This window comes from Bos javanicus, chromosome 19 (genome assembly GCF_032452875.1).
Source record: "Bos javanicus breed banteng chromosome 19, ARS-OSU_banteng_1.0, whole genome shotgun sequence".
In the NCBI taxonomy this organism is placed as follows: Eukaryota; Metazoa; Chordata; class Mammalia; order Artiodactyla; family Bovidae; genus Bos; species Bos javanicus.
The window spans coordinates 41,402,280-41,418,936 of record NC_083886.1 but is presented as its reverse complement, the minus strand read 5'-3'; the positions used below and the strand labels follow the sequence as shown (position 1 = coordinate 41,418,936).

The window sequence follows — 16,657 nt, the reverse complement described above, 5'->3', positions numbered from 1 at the left end:
CTGGACACTGGGGTCGAGGACCTGACTCTTGGATGACCACCACATAGGGAAACCTGTTACCTCCTCCCTCTCCTTTCCCCTGAAAGAGAAGTCTCAGCACAGTTATTTACAAAGATTTATTACAGGTTCAGGCCGGGAGTCAGGGAAGAGGGGAAGGGGACAGAGCAGCTGGAGGACAAGGAGAGCTTGGCTCCCCCACCATGTGCCCCCCTAAGGACTTATTATACTAGGTGGCATTCCTGGCATCAAAGCACACATAAAATGCAGCAAAGCAGTCTCTGCCAGTCCATCTTCCAGGCACCCAGGCTGGGGAGCAGGTGATAAGGGGAAGATTTACCAAAAGCTGAGGCCGTGGAAAAGATGCCTGAATTCTGGGCCCTGGTAGAAGGCAGTGAAGGGGTGATGACTTGGAATTGCCCAGGGGATGGAGAAAGATCTATGGGCACTTAAAAGTTCTCAGTATCCCTTTTCCCCAGATCTTAGGGTCCTGCCCTGTGGGTTTCCTACGCCCAGGGGAGAGGGTCTAGGGAGTAGAATTGTGAAGGATGAATCTTTGTCCCCCATTTACTGGATTTCCCAATGCAAGCTCTCCCATCCCACCTCCTGCTGGGTGTATGGGGGAATGACTGGCAGGGGTAGGCATCAGGCAGCAAGTGCCCAGGGACTCTGGGCATCAGCCGAAGTTGGGCAGACAAGCAAACACAGACCAGCCTTAGTCTTCTAAAAGTCAGAAGCCGCAGCCCTAGCAAGTGAGAAGCAGGGTACAAAATAGGGTGTGAACAGAATGGGTTTCTGGAGAACATCAATGCCTCCTCCCACTTCCTTCCAGGAGATGCAGGGCTGGGTGCCTATGTGCCAGGCTCAGGGTGGGCAGGGCGCTGTGGCTCCTCCCCGGGTTCTGCAAAGCAAGCAGAGGGACTTAGGGCCTGGCTATGCCCACCAAGATCCCAGCCCTGCCTCCTCAGCCCCCCACTCCCAAGTCTCACCATTCAATGCTGGGTCTTCCACTTGGTCCTCAGAGCTTCCGTCTCTCTGGGGCCCATCCAGAGGAGGCGGGCGCTCCCAGGGACCCTCCAGACCTTGGCCATAAGTTGTCTTCTGCCCAGCTGGGGACAGGAAAGAAGGGATAAAAACACGAGCTCTGAGTATCCAGCTGGCTGTCCTAGAACATGAGCCAAGTCCAGCTGCTGGCTGAGACCAAGCTTTCTGAGGGTGTCACAGTGGAGTGGAGTGAGCACTGGACTAAGACAGTGCCTCCAGCGACTAACCACATGTCTTAGATAAGTCATTGTTACCTCTCTGAAGGGGCTGGTAGGAGGGAAGTTCTGTAGACTGCCTTAAATAAGATAATAGTTAACACCCAGTACCAGCACCTAGGAGCCACTCCAGGCTGGGTGGCAACTGATATTTGTTCCTTGGTCATCTTGCCATTTGACCCACTGCCTTGCGGCTCTCCTGAGAGAACAGTCTCCTCTCACCTCCTCTTCACCTGTTCTGGTGGTGTCAGTGGGAATCAATTCAGCTCTTCCAGCTGAAGCTTTTGCTCCCACATCTGATGCCCCCACTGCCAATACAGAGCAGAGGCCTACGCTATTTTGAGGCGGGGTGCAAAGAGTGGACACTGTAAGGAGGGATGGTTGGTTATTTTTCATCCCCATAAATAATGGGACCAAAACATTTGAATGTGCATTCAGAGGGTGAGAAGTGGCCAGGAAAAAATAGCCCTGGGAGGGGCTGAGATCTTCCTGCCTAGGAATTCTTTGGGTCTTGGGACCCGGCTGTGTAGATTTTGGGATCTGGGGTCTCTAGCTCTGAGGCCTTCTGTGTCGGTCTTAGGCCCCTCACTGGCCTCTCTCTTCCCAGGCAGTTGGGGTTGGAGGTGCAGACAAGTGGGTTGGTTCTTGAATCCTAGATTCTCCATCCAGACACTAGAGGGCACCCTCTCACCTCCAGCCTAGGAAATTAAAAAAGAGGGAGAGAACCACAGGTTCCTGGAGAGAAGGTATCAACCAGTCCTGTGTCTCCCAGCAGAGACCACATCCTGTATCCAGAAATGCAGGCAATGGGGGCCCTGGGCACTCTTAGTCCTCTATCCCTGATCTCTTTACACCTCCCAACGGCCATGGATGGGAAGTCCTTTCTTGGGTCTAGCCTCAAACCTCATGTAGCCTTGCCTTAATTTTTAGGGAAGAGAGGAATTATTAGGGAAAACCTGATAGGGAGAGCAACGGAGTCAAGGATGGGAACAGCCCAGGTGTCAGGTAAGGCTGAGTGTGAGGCATCCTGTGGGGTGAGAGAGTGAGAAGGCCCTTTACATGTGGGAGAAATTGTAAAGTGGGAGGGGGTGTCCCAGGACACTCAAGGAGGACCCCACCCAAGCCCATGATTGGTGAAACTCAGGCTTCACAGCCCCTTCCGCTTACCAGACCCCCTGCTGCCCTTCAGGACTTCCGCCTGGCTGTCCTCCTCCTCCTCTTCATCCTCCTCCTCTTCCTCCTCCTCTTCCTCTCTTGGGTAGCCCAGTTCCCGCAGCTCCCCCAGCTCATCCTCCTCCTCCGAGGCCTGGTTCTCACCCAGGTTGCTGATGGACTGCAGGTGAGACTCAGCAATGCGCTGGACGGCTAGCACAGGGGGACCAGGAAGGCACGGGTCAGCCAGGCCCAAGAAGCAGCCCAAGGCACAGGAGAGGCATGTGGCCCAACCCTCAGCCTCCTTCCTGGGGGCCTGGGGCAGAGCTCACCCCTGCAGGGGTCTAGTTCAAACAATACAGGCTGCTGGTCAGCCTGCTGGGGGCCAAACCAGGGCAGAAGCAGCAGGGGGTAGACTCTTGATCATGTTTGGCTCTTAAGCTGTCCAAAGATGCTGGGCCCCAGAGGCCAGCCCCAGGCATCTCCCCACGCCATAGGGTGCCAAGCTGGACAAGACCAGGCGGGCACAGCAACAGCTTAACATTCCTTGGCTGGGGGAGCTTGTCTACCAGCTACAGCCCCTGGAGAAGGTACTGGACTGGTGGGCCGGGCCCCGGGGCATTTGTCCCTTTCAGTTTCTAGGGGAGTGCCCAGCCTGCTCACCGCTCACCCGGATCCTGCCTGCCACCCCATACTGGGCTTGGTCCCCACTCCCTGGCACTGCTCCATCACAGATGCTACTCCACACACCCCTGCCCCAGGCTCTAAGAGGCAGGAACAGCTCTGAGACTGAGGACACAACAGTCTGCAGCCAGTGACGTCCTTGCCTGGGGATGCAGCCTGCTCAGACACGGCCCCCACAATCTTGACCCACATCCCCAAGCTTCAGCTCCCTGTGCAGTGACCTAGAAAGCGGAAACCACCACCCACCCCCCCAACACCACCAAGGCCTGCTGGGATAGGACCTAGGAAGGGAACAGTGTGGGCAGCTGGAGAGAAGTTTCCAAAAGATGGAAAGGACGAGGGGGTTCAGAGAAAAGGGCCAGGGCTGGAGGACTCTGGGAGAAAGGGAGGGGCGAAGGGGACCCTGGGAGGCGTGGCCAGGGCAGAGGCAGCAGGGGGCCGGGAGCTGGTGGGATTTTGGAGCGTTCGGGTTACTCGAGGCCCAGAGACCAGATGCTGAAGCGCTAGGGGCTGGGGTTGCTACAGCTGCTTCCTAATCCGCAGGCAGCCCGTCCCCTCAAAAAGCCCGAGGGGGTAGATCCAGGCTGGAAACCTCCTGTACAGGGAGCAGGGCCTGGCTCTCCTGCCAACTCGGGGACAGGCACAGAGGGTGTATTGTGCCTGCCTGCTGCCCCGTCTGGCCCCAAGCTCCACCCGGTGCTTCCTGCTAACTCTGGGCAAACTACCCAGGCAATAAAAGCACAATAAATTGCCCTGCCTTGTCCTTGGGGACTCAGCAAAGCTTCACCTTGAGCCAAGTGCAAGAGCTCGGCCTTGGAGAGCCCTCTTCAAGCCAAGACTTGGTGTCTGCCCTTCCTTGCGGACTCTAGGCTTCTCCCCCAACCAATCCCCCAACCCTGCCAGGGGCTTTCCTTTGCCCAGAAAGGGGCGAAACCCACAACATACAGTGCCCTAGAAGTTCAGAAGGGTCCTCTGAGGGTTGGGGAAAGGAGGAAGGAGGAGAGGAGGTGGCAGCTCAAGCAGCCGGGGGAGGAGAGTTCAGTTCTTCAGTTCGTGAGCCACAGCGACAACAATAGGTGCGTGCAGCCCTGTGCAGGGCCCCGTGAGAGCCTCCCTCGTGCCTGCCTCGTGCCTCTCAGGGCTCTCTGGGGTCTTCCCCCCCTCCCTCCCGACTGCCTCCTCGCTCTGTCTCCAGCTCTGGGACCCTGAACTCCCCCCAACTCAAGTCTCCCTTTTGGAAGCTCCAAGGTCCCCAGCACAGCCCCTCTCCTGGCCCCCTCCCGGGTCCCTGCCTCTCCCTACTCAGACTCTCCCAGGTCGCAGCCCAAAAGGGCTGGGGGCGTGGGGGTGCACATTTCTGGCCAAGGCAGTCTGCCTGGGAAGCACCCTGGTCTGTTCTCTTCACACCCCTCCACCCCGCCCCTTGCTCACAACCAAGAGTCCAAGGGTGGTTCTTCCCTCTCATGTCCACTTGCCCCCTACTCAGCCCAGGGTGTGGAGGAGAGAGACTTCTCATGTTCTCTCCTCAGAAGATGGCACCTCCTCCCTCACGCCTGCTTCAGGGGCTGGCCTCCCCCACATCCCTACAGGTCGGAAGGCCTTCCAAAAGCTACACCCAGCGCCCGCTTGGCGTCTCCGCATCCCCTCTCCTCTCGTCTCCTCAGTCCCTCTGCTCCCAACTGAGGCAGGCGGGCTGACAGCTCCACCTGTTGACCTCGGCCGGTGGTTGGGAGCTCACTAAACCCAAGGACGGAGCTCTCAGCACATCCTTCAGGCCTCCATCTCTCCCTCCATGGGAGGAGGGGGCTGGCCAGGCCAGAAGAGCTGGAGCTGAGCTGGGGGTGGGAAGGTATCCTAAGGCTTAGTGAGGAAGGGACCCTCCCCACATGCCCACCTGGCCCACCTGTTCCACCAGGTGTCTCTGCCTCAGCTCCCCCGCTGGAAGCCAAGTCTCCAGGCAGCCCTGAAGACCCCCTGTGATCTCACACCTGCTCCTCCCTCTCCCTGGAATACCCCTCTGCCTGGCTCGCCTATTGAATTCCTATCCATCCTTCAAATCCCCTCTCCTCTGTGGCTCTGCCAGATGCTTTGAGGTGAAGGCCCCCAGGAGAGCTGAGGCTAGATCTTACCCTTATTCCACCCCTACCGGGGGGCCTGGCATACACCAGGCGCTCCATAAGAGAGTGCTATAGGAATGACCTGCCTTTGGGGATTGAAAGGAAAAGCAGGAACAGAAGCAGCATTGGTGTGCAGACCTGTGCAAAAGGCCTGGGAACGGGAGGGGAGAGCAAGGGGTGCGACCCAAAGAAGGTGCCCTGGGAGGGGGGAGGCGGTGGAGGTGGTTCAGCGCATGCTTGCAGAGGCGGCAGAGGGCTGAGTCTCTATGTCGAGGCCTACCTGTTACGTACCTCTTTTCTTTCAACCCCGAAACCTGATTTTCAGACCCACACCACCCTTTTCAGCCTCGGGGAGCCTTGTTTTTCCAAGGCCACATTAAGAAAGAATTGGTCTCTAAGTGGGGGTTGGGATGGGCGCACAAGACAATCCCTCCCCATCAACGAAAGCGCCACACTCCCCCCACCCCGCCCCGCACACCCAGTGTCAGCCCCTTTCCAGGGGCCAAGGGGACAGGCAGACCATGGGTTGGGGAGTACCTTTCAGCGAGGGGGGTGTGTAGGCACAAGGATTGGATCTCTTCGACTTGAGGTGGTGCCCCTCTCCTGAGGCTCTCTGCCGGGGAAGTGCCAGGTTAAATGGGCTCACAGAGCCCCTTCCTGTAACCCTCCCTCCACTCCCTTCCCCCACCCTGCCAGCCGCCCAGGGCAGCTGCGTTGGCTAGTCCCGCCTCGGCCTCAGGTCCAGAGCTGTTCCCACCAGGCTGAGGCCAGCTGCTGGCTTTGGGAGGGGCACCACAGCCGCGGCCTGGCTCAGGGCGGGGACCCTGGATTCTGGAGGCCCAGCCTGAGTCTGAGCAAAGAGAAGGGTAGAGGAGGATCTGTATCCTGGCACCAGGCATTCTCACCAAGGTGCCAATTGATATGCTAATGTCCTCCTGGGTGGCACCCTGAGCTAGCTGGGAAGTAATCCCCTCCATCCCATCACCAAGGGCCTGGCATCCCTCCTTCCAGCTGCCCCTGGAAACTCACCTGGTGGGGTGAGGCCTCCTCCTCTGGGGAGGCCACCGGTGACCGAGCCAGGAAAAAGAAGAGAGAAAGAATCCGAATTATTGGTACTTTCCCCCCAAATTCAGTCAGTCTCTGGGCCCTTTCCTTCCCGGTGTTGGGAGGCGCCTGGTCAATAAATGAGCCCAGTGGAGTTGGGCTCCTGGACCTTAACCCCCCATTCTCCATTCAGTCTCCTACTCAAGGGACTTTGGCAGGGGCCCCCAGAAGGCATCACAGTTAGGGTGGGGCCAGGACTAGGGGGCAGGGAAGGGGCCCACCTGGTGAGGAGTGCTCTGAGAGCCGGAACAGCATGGCAGGGGTTGGTCTCCTGCGCCGGATCTGAGGAGACAGAGACGGGGAGAAGGCAGGGCAGGACAGACCCTTGCAGCCCACTCCCCACCCCCCACCCAGGCAGCAGGGAACAAACTGTGCTTTGGAGTCCCCAGGGAACCTTTGAATCAAAGACTGTCAGAGCTGAAAGGGACTCCAGAGCTCACCGAACCCCCTCATTTTACCGAGGTGAAAACCCAAGGCTCAGAGACTTTCAGCAAAGAGCTCAAAGCCACACAGCATGCCAAGGCAGAGAAGGGCAAGAAAAGCCCACCACTGGCTGCCAGCCAATGCCCATCTCTCTCCATGGCTACTCCAGAACCACCACCTCCCTTCATATCTTCCCCTGCCATGGCCCTCCCTCTCCCCTTTATGAAGACATCAGACCTCAGGACCCGACGCTGAGTGTGGAAGCTGGCATTCACGTGGCCCTGCCCACCTAAGGTCAGCTCAAGGGCTCCAAAGAAACCAGACTCAGCTGCAGAGGGAGGCTGAGCCTGAACAGCAGGCACCTCCAGCCTCAACCTGAGGCTCAGATGTGCACCTGAGCCCCGGACCGCCTGGGACCTGGGTCTGGGCCCCTTCGGCAGTATCACTCAGGCTGTGGCTCAGTATTCACCCAGTCCTCATAAAACCTCCAAAGTCGCCCTCCTTGGAACATGAGCCAAGCTGAACAGTGTTGGGGGGGGGGCAGTGAGTACTCCCAGTAACTCCCCCACCCTTCCCCCTAGCTTGGCAATCAGATCAACTGTCAGTTAATTAGGTCCTCTTTGAGCTCCAGGGAAATGCACAAAGAGAACCAGGTGAATTATGCTGAAACTGCCACCTCCCCCTGCCAATCTCCCAACACTGCCCTCCAGATCAAAAGCTGCTTGGGCTGGGGATCAAACCGGTCCCCCAGGCACCCCCCCCCCCCACAATGCCGTCTCTCTGCAAAATGCCTTGGCCCCCCTCTCACTGCTCTGTTGGGTACCAGCTGCTTCTCAACAACAGCAACAAGTGAATGGCTAAGTGGAGGGGGGAGGCGCCTGCACAAAACTCATGTCTCTTTCGCCATCACGCCCCACATCTCATCCCCACCTTTGGAGGCCTCCAGTACCCAGTGCCCAGGAAGGCTGTCCAGAGGACTCAGATGTCTGTGTGAGGACTTCTGGCTTCTGGGATGACTGGTCATCATTTCCCTCTCCACCCGCCCATGTTGGGGCTTTATCTAGCGGTTAGGACAAAGCTCGGGTGACCCCAGCCTAGGTATGCAGGGTGGGACTAGAGAGATGGCCAGAGCGTGCGGCAGGCGGGCGCAGGCCCGCTCAGTGTAACGGGTCAGGGGACCATGTTGTCACACCAGCGGTCCCCGGGGGACCCCAGAGAAGGAGGACACTGCAGGGTCCAGAGGACAGTCCTCCCACTCTGGGGCCGCCCGGGATTCTCCCGCCCCGGGATCAGGTGAGAGGCCCCGGGAAAAAGTTACAGGAGTCTCCGGCGAACTTCACGCGCTGCCCCGCGCCCCCGCTGCGTCCGAGGCGGGCCGGGCGCCCGCGTCTCCCAGGCCGGCTCCGATTCCGGAGCGCAGAGGAGTCGGGGAGTGGGGGTTAGGGTAGGGGGGCGCTGCCAGGGGTGGGGCGCAGCCCCCTTACCATCTCCACCTGGCGGGGGTCGAGCTGGCTGGGGGGCGCGGGCACGGAGAACTGGATCTTCTTGCGGTCTTTGGGGTCCATGGCGGGCGGGGCGCGCGTCGTGGGGTCTCGGGCTGCGATCTCAGCTCCGCTCCCCCGCGCTGCTCCGGGCGCCGCGGCGGCAGCGGGTTGAGTGTGGCAGAGAGGAGCTGGAGGGCTGTTCACGCACAGATAAAAATACCGCGCCGGCGAGGGGAGGGCGCGCGGGGGTGGGGGGCGGCCGCCGGCTCGCGGCTCTGGGGCTCCTGGGTGCCGCGGTCCCCTGGCGCCCGCACCTCGGGCTCGCGGGGCTGGTCTCTGTCCCTCCTTCCCTCGCTCTCTCTCTGTCTCTCCAACCTTCCTCTATCTCCCTTGCTCCCTCTCCGCGAGTCTCCCTCTGTCTCTGTTTCGCTCCGTCTCTCCGGGTCTCGCCCTCCGGCCCCAGCCTTGGGGTCCCCAGCCCGTCCCCTCGGCCTGGGACTGGCGCCGGGGCGCTTGGTGGGAGGGCTCAGGAGACAGTGGCCAATGAGCGCCGAGGAGCGTGTTCTCCCGGGCCGGGAGGAGGGCGGGGAGTGTGAGCCAGGGCCGCGGGAGCGGCCTGGGGGCCCCCTGCCGACTCCCCAGAACTTGAAGCTGCATTATTGATGGAGTCCAGCAGGGAGGATAAAGGGGGGAGGCCGAGGGGAGAGGGGCCGCGGGGACCTGGGACTCTGACTTTAACCCCTTCCTGGCCTAGGTGCTTGGAGTTTCACGGGGAGGCTGTGAGGTCGTGGAGAGAATAGCACCAGCGTGTCACGCTGTGAATGGGGGTGTCCTAGAAAGCGAGTGAGCGTGAAGGAGCGGGGTGTGCGTGGGAGGACACATGTCAGTCATCATGGCAGGGAGTGTGTGAAAGTGAGTGCCAGGGACCCTGTGGTGCCTAAAGCTGGGGAGTGTGTGGGGCGGGGTGGGGGGGGGGGCGGTCCGTGTGGTGAGAGAGTCTATGTGAGTAAGTGTGTCAGAGTGTCAAGGATGCAGGTGTGAGTGGCAGGGTGTGGGAAGACCGTGTGTGCACGGGGGAGGGGGCAGGGTGGGGGAGGATGTCAGAGGCTGTCAAGGTGATGGGCAGGCTGTGCCAGCTCGCAGCGGGGTGGGAGTACCCTCTGCACAGGTCCAGCCTGAAGAGTAGAGGGGGGTAAGGTTGTGATCCTGAGAGGGCTCTCGTGGGGGTGGGGGAATGTGTCCATGCTGTGAGGTACCCTGGATCCACGTGTCTCCTGCCTGTTCTCCCCAGATATGATGTGGGGGAGACAGAGCCAGCTCAGGGGGATAGAGTTGGGGGAGTTGGGGTGTACACGTGTCATCACGTGTGAGTTTGGTGCAGGAATAGAGCAAGGGGGAGAGGTGTGTGTGTGCTCACTTCGGAGGTGTGAGCCTCTCTCTCTCTGCAGAGGTGTTTGCATGTGTCTCTGAAGGGGGGAAAGAGGAGGAGATGGCCCTGTGGTTTGCCGGGTCCCTGTTTATTTATCATGCGGTGCTGGGTGCCTTTGCAGGAACTGGTGTTTCCCTCTTTGGGCCTGGGGGCGAGGGTCTGAATGCCACTCTGAGCAGGTGTGTGTGTGTAGACTTGTACGTGTGTGTGTCTTCCTGGGGCTCTGTTTGCCTTGGCTCTCTCCTCTCCTGGTCACGCTCAGACCTGGAACAATCAGGAGCCCCCCTCCCCCAGCCAGCAACTTTTCCCCTCCCAGGCCAAGCATGCTGGGCCCTCGGCAGAGCGAGAAGGAAGCAAAAGGCCAGTGGAGTCTTGTGAAAGTAGGGTCAGGGGCACAGCGCAGCACCCCAGAGTCAGCGCCTACTCTGGGCATGAGGAGAGGGCACAGGAGCACAGAACTTTGCCCATGGGTGCTGGAAGGCCTGGCCGCTGGGCGGCACTGCCCCCCCACCCTCAGGCCTGGCTCAAGTCCCCGCTGTGTTTGTTGACTTTTATGCTTGTGGGGAAACAGCCAGATGCCAGGTCCCTGGGCCTGGGGTGTGGGCCTCTCTGGCAGTCCCTGGTTTGGCCCAGACCCCTCTGTCAGATGGATTGTGGTGGGAGGTGGCAAACACCAATTTGGCAGTGCCCTGGGAGGCAAATGAGGAGGTCACAAGGGTCAGAAGGGGCACAGGAAAGGCACAGCCCAGGCAGTAAGCTGTGTGGCCACTGGGCCAAGAGGAGGCTGAGAGGTCTGTGGCTTCCAGTGCTAGGCAGGTAGGAAGGTCCTGCGTAGGGTGAAGGGGACAGAAGACAGCTGGACAGATAATGAGGGGACAAGGAGAGAGAGTCATCGCTCCCAGGGGAACCTCAGGACCCACTGGAGCTGACAGGGCCTTTGGGACCACAGTTGATGAAGCTCCTTTGGCCACGGAGGGCCTGTTCACAGAGGTTCTGCCGAAAGGATTGGAGTTCTGGGTGGCCCTGAATCAGGAAAAGTTCCCTAGACCCGGACTGGGGCAGCTGGAAGGGAGACTCTCCTCTCCTGGGTAACCCTGGAAGAGGGGGTCTTTGGGCATAGAGAGGAGGGTCTTTGCTGTTTCTTTCAACCTTTACCCAGGCACCTGCAGCTCTGGCTGCTAAACCCTGGGGTCAAGTGGGATGGGGGAACTTGGCTCATAGGGGTACAGGCACAAGGAACAGACAGGAAGGAGAAGGAAGGATGGCAGAGACAGGAGGTGACAGAGAGAGAGGAGGGGGAGGTAGGAAATGTGGAAAAGAAAGAGCGAGAAAACACATGTGAGAGATGGAGAGACAAAGGGAGAGAGAGGAAGCCTCACGACAGAGAGAGGCAGGAGACAGAGATGGAGAGAGAGTAAAAATAGCTCCGCATTAAGATAATTGCAGCTCACAGCTCTGCCCTCCGTTAGGAATTAAATGAGGTTTTATTACTTTGATTTTTCTCTCCTGGATCCTACGCGACTTCTCAAGAACTTGGGGAAAAGTTTTTCAGGTGGGCGGCCAGGTGGCTGGGGCTGCGTGGGTGACAGAGGAGGAAGGGACAGGGACTTCTGGAGGCTGGGGGAAGTGTGGGCAGGGCAAGGAGTGGGGAGGGTGTGGCGAGGATGGGGGAGTCCAGCTGGGGCTGGGAGAGGTGGCCAGGGTCAGGCATATCCCAGAGCAGCTGAGAAGCTAGGGGCCAGGGTGACCTCCATTCTCTCTTAGAATTAATCATATGCAAATGAGATGTAAAAATAATGTGCCACTCCTTGGTTATTATTCTTGAGTTAGAAGCACTGGCGGTTGGGTCCAAGGAACAAATTCAAGACCTTGCTTGACTTAACTCCAATTAAGCAATGGGTCTTTCTGCTTGGACTAACCAAAAAGTTTGTCATAGGGTGTCTGTTAATGTACAGAGCAGGTCTGATCACACATTTTGAGCACACCATTTCTCTCACATCATTGCCTGCTGCCTGCCACAGCGCCCGGCATACAGGAGGCACTATATTCACCTTCTCTGGAAGCGTGAAGCCTTTGCTCTCTTTGGGGGAGGTAGGGAGAGTGGCCAATCGTGAATATTCCCTCTCTTCTCCCAGGCAAGATACAGTCTCGTGGACAGAACATAAACTGCGGAATTGGACAGACCTGGGTACTGTGTGATTTTAGACAATAAATGTCTTAGCCTCACTGTGCCTGTTTCCTCCTGCCCCCAAACCCACCTCACATGGTACCTGTGACGATTCAAAAAGATAAAATTAATAAAGTCCCCAGCCCAATACAGGGCTCCTGGTCAGTAAAGGTTCCAGCTTGTCTAAAGGGTTTCTCTGGTGGCTCAGATGGTAGAGAGTCTGCCTGCAACGCAGGAGACCCGGGTTCAATCCCTGGGTCGGGAAGATCCCCTGCAGAAGGGAATGGCTACCCACTCCAGTATTCTTGCCTGGAGAATCCCCATGGACAGAGGAGCCTGGCCGGGTACAGTCCGTGGGGTCGCAAAGAGTCGGACACGACTGAGCGACTTACACTTTCTCAAGAGCGCTATGGATGCAGTTCCGGAAATGGTCAGCAGGTGGCAGAGTTGACCAGGGTTTGGGCTGCCGAGCTGCTGGCATTGCGGATCGGTGGCTGGGCATCACACTCCTGACCTTGGCACCACGGAGTTGAGTTTAGCTGGCTGGGTTGACATGTGCAGCTGGAAAGGAGGTCCCCCGAAGTCCTGAGAAGCAATCTTAGAGAAGCCAGGGAGCGTTAGCAGGGCACACTGGGGCATCTTTCCCTGCCACTGCTGGTGGTGAGGAGGGGGGCAATGGGGAGGGGGAAGAGGATGTTGGGGACTCCAAGACCCGCCTCTGAGAAAACCCCTGGACACCGAGAGGAGAGAGCAAGGGCACTCGCAGTAGGGACACTGGTAACACCAAGACAGGTGGCAATCATCTGAGCATTCACTGACACACATTCATTTATTCATCCATCATCCAACCCTTGGCCCATTCAATAAATTCACATTGAGTGCTTTTTTAAAAAACTCTATTGAATTACAGTTTATATACTATAAAATGTATCAGTAAATATAAATTAAAATATACATTTCTATGAGTTTTTGAAAATGTTATTCAACACATGACCACTACCAACACAGATATAGAATATTTTCATCACCCTCAAATGTTCTCTTTTGCCCTATCCAAGTCAATCTCCCCTCCCCCCTCACTGGGTGTATCTTAATTGTTAGCACACTATTTTGAGACATGTCCTACCCACTATCTGTCTTTGCATCATCACCTTCCTGCTATAATGCCCAGAATACAGTAGCACTAAATGCTTTAGAGGCAATGGCTTGAGGAATGAATCAATAGATTAATTGGCAACGCATGGCATATAGAGAGCATTACTCGGTAGTGGCCACTGGGCTAGACCTTTTATATGCATTAGCTCATTCAATCCTCAGTAGATTCACTCCATTTTACAGATGAGGGAAATGAGGCTCAGAACTTCTGCCCACAGCTTGGGTTCAAAGGCAGACCATCTGACTCCAGAATTCCCACTCTTAACTGCTGTCTTTAATACATTCAGGGTGGGCGAGTAGAATTCTTGCATGCACTGAACTGGGCTTCTCTCTTGCTCAACATTGGTCCCAGTTTCTCTCTCTCTCAGCCCAGATTGGACAGATCTGGGTGGGAAGCAAAAATCAATGTGTGGAGGCTGCCCTCTGGTGGCAGATATGAGTACAGCGGTATCTATGCCCTCTGGCGCCCCCAGGTGGGATGCTGACGAGAAGAACGAGCAAGCCTACAGCCCACAGCGGGGGCAGCCTCGGCCCGGGCACCTGGAGACCCCCTGCTCTGGCCACTGCCTGGTGCCCCCCGAGGTGCCAGCTGAGGCTGCCCCCAAAGAACGCCAGCTGCCGGAGCCTGCCGCCTCCCACCCCCTCCACCAGCCTCACACACACTCCAATCCCGGTCCAGTCGGCTGCTTCCATTCCCTGAAGAAGAGGCCCTAAAGTTAAAACAGCTGTTAATTTATAAACCAATTTTTCCGTGACTGCTTAATAAATCGCCAGCAGCTGCTCTGCCCCCCCTCCTGCCCAGGCACCCGGCCCCGAGGGCTGCATGGAGAAGCTCAGAGCCGCCAGCCTGCCCCTCCTGCCTCCTTCCCCCAACTCCCTAACTTGCCCCCAATCTCCCAGGAACTGGGCATGTGTGGGGAAAACCCCGATGAAACCCCAGCTTCTCTGGGCTTCAGTGGAGGGGAGAGGGGAGGAGGATTTTTCTGCAGCCCAAAGGCCATTCCAACACCCTCTAACCCCCAGCCCACGACTGCCTGTTCCAGAGGGTAGGTGTCCAAAGTTTCTTAGTTCTTGGGAAGATGCAGGTCCCTATTCCCTAGAGAAGTTCCCTGAGCACCTGGGAGGTGAAGGGACCCTGGACTCATCCCTGAGTGCACTGGAATCCCAGTTCCCAAATCAGGGTGGTCTCCCTGACAGATGCTAACAGACTCACTGACCCTGCTGTTCTCTCAAGGGGGGAAATGGTGGGGGGCAAGGAATGCTGGGAGAGCTCCCTGTTCTGGGGAGATGCCCACACACACTCAGTCCCAGGATAATGAGGGGAGGGATCTGGGCCTTTAGAATTTACACTTTGCCCAATTTCCACTAGCATATAAAAGGCACCATGAAAATCCACACGGGGTGGGGTGGGGGATCTTGTGAATGGCAGACAGGAGACATGTTATTTTTATCTGCAAGTTCCAGGTGAAATGCCTGCTGCTACTGTATTCTGCTACTGACTCTGCCAGGCAAAAGGGTCAATCCAGCCATGCCCCTGTAGATACAAGGAGCTCAGATGGAAATGGGGAATTGTGTAGTAAAGCACATCAGATTGGGAGTTCAAATCCCTGTCTCCCACCTACTAGCTGTGTGACTTTGGGCAAAGAGCTTCTCCTTCCTTCCTCGGTGTCTCCATTTATAAAACAGGGATAATAATTACACAACCGTTGTGAAAATTAGAGGCATACAAAGTTCCTGGCACATAGTAGGTGCTTAACTTTCTCATCCTTCTGCTGAGATGAGAGCAGAGACTGGATCTCCCAGCTGCCCACAAATAGCAAATCTTGGGGGTGGGGTGCTCAGGGGATTTCCAGGGGTCGGGGCAGATAGGCAGTCTGGGGACAAAATTAAGAAAACTAACCAGGATTTCTGAGTTCTATGGTTCTGACTGCGCTCTCTCATTCTGGGCCCTTCTGTTCCCTCACATTCCTCTATCCCCACCTCCTCCTGACTCAGGTAGCCATGGTCTTTCCCCAGTCTGCTTCTTGGGAAAGAAGCAAGAGCTTCCACCCCACCCTACTCCTGGAGCCCCCACCTCTCAAAAAGCAAGTTGTCGAATCGCCAGTCCGGTTTCGATGCATGATATAGGATGCTCGGGGCTGGTGCACTGGGATGATCCAGAGGGTTGGGATGGGGAGGGAGGTGGGAGGGGGGTTCAGGATGGGGAACACGTGTACACCCGTGGCGGATTCATATTGATGTATGGCAAAACCAATACAATATTGTAAAGTAATTAGCCTCTAATTAAAATAAATTTATATTAAAAAAAAAACAAGTTGTCCCCACAGTCTGTCTAGCTGAAATCCCTTACATTTCTTCTCTTGTTCTAGAACCTGTCAGGCCCTTTCCTGCCCCACCCCCAGAGACCTGCTGGCCTCTGCGGCTAGTGGCCGGTGTGAGCCTGGCTGACTACATCCCCCCTGTACACCCAGAGCAACTTAGTCACCCTCTCTGAGCCTTGGGTTCCCCAGCTCTAGACTGGGGAGAATCCCAGTCCCTCCCTCTTAGGTTGCATGAGACACCACCCATGAAGTTCTTACCCTTACCACGGGGCCTGGCTCTCTGCAGGTGCTGAGGACATGATGGTGGAGAGAGAGGTGGCAAAGGGTGGCAAAAAGAACCTGGGTGTCAGAACTGGACTGTCAAGCCCCACTCCACTCCTCGCAGCTGAGTGACCTTGGGCAGATTGCTTAACTGTCTCGTGCCTGCGTTTGTGTTTCTCCATCCATGAAAGGGCGTGTGGTAGAAACTATGTCACTGGGGCGTTGTGGGCCACCTCGAATTCTCAGAACAGGTCTCCAGCTGAGTAAATGTGCCCCTAGATTAACAGTATGGTGAGCTGCTGTCACTGTTACGGGCCCCACTAGAGCACTGATTCTTTTAGCCTTGCCCCACCAGGGGCTTGCCGATGCAGAAGGTTGGAGGGTGAGTAGAACTGGACTAGAGACTCTGGTATTGGGGATCCCGGCTCAGGACAGGCCCAAAGCCTCCACTTCCTCAATGTTCCCACCTCTGACCTCCCCCTAGACCCTGGCTTGGGCTCAATCAGGAGGCACAACCGTCTGCCTCCCTGAGTCAATGGTCCTATGAAGCCGCCAGCCCCCTCCCTGTGCTGAGGTCCTGACTACCTCCCAGAAAAAAAGAAGGGTCCCAGGGGCCCACTCAAGCCTAGGACTGCTCTGCCAGGGTGCCAGCTGGTGCCCATGGGGGTGGGGCAGCAGCTTGATCGTGTGGAAAGGAAAAGTTGGAGGTACCCCCAGCCTTGGTGGCCCCCATCAGAGGACGAAACAAGATTAGGGCACCCAAGACAACCTAGAGGCTTTCTCCCCCTGGGGATCCGCTGGGGTGAGAGCTTGGCTTGGCCTGCCCGGTGCCTTAGTTTATTCGGCCATCCTGGAGATGGAGTCTTCATTTCTGTTTTCCTGGGGCCCCAAAGGCCTTGGCATTGGCCTCTCACAGCTCCTTGCCCTCTTTCCTTTCTTAAAGCAGCCAAGCTCAGCCTCCTCCTCCTCCTCCTTCTCGCCCGGATTCTCTCCTTAGAAAGCACCCAGGAGTACCCTTAGCCGGGAGGGGAGGAGAAAAGCCACCCCGGTGCCGGGGACCGCCTCCGCAGGGCGCAGGGCTGCACCTGCGGAACTGCCCAGGGC

General features: G+C 57.3%; 1 protein-coding gene across 1 annotated transcript; it reads right to left on the bottom strand.

Annotated features, from left to right (window-relative positions):
- Positions 1 to 101: 101 nt before the first annotated feature.
- Positions 102 to 8,753, bottom strand: PPP1R1B (protein phosphatase 1 regulatory inhibitor subunit 1B). The gene is made up of 7 exons (XM_061391671.1): positions 8,221 to 8,753; positions 6,535 to 6,595; positions 6,239 to 6,261; positions 5,747 to 5,822; positions 2,424 to 2,621; positions 987 to 1,106; positions 102 to 898 (listed from the first exon to the last, which is right to left on the bottom strand). Exons 1-7 carry the CDS (start codon positions 8,299 to 8,301, stop codon positions 849 to 851), a joined length of 609 nt encoding a protein of 202 aa, XP_061247655.1. The 5' UTR covers positions 8,302 to 8,753; the 3' UTR covers positions 102 to 848.
- Between the last annotated feature and the right edge of the window lie 7,904 nt (positions 8,754 to 16,657).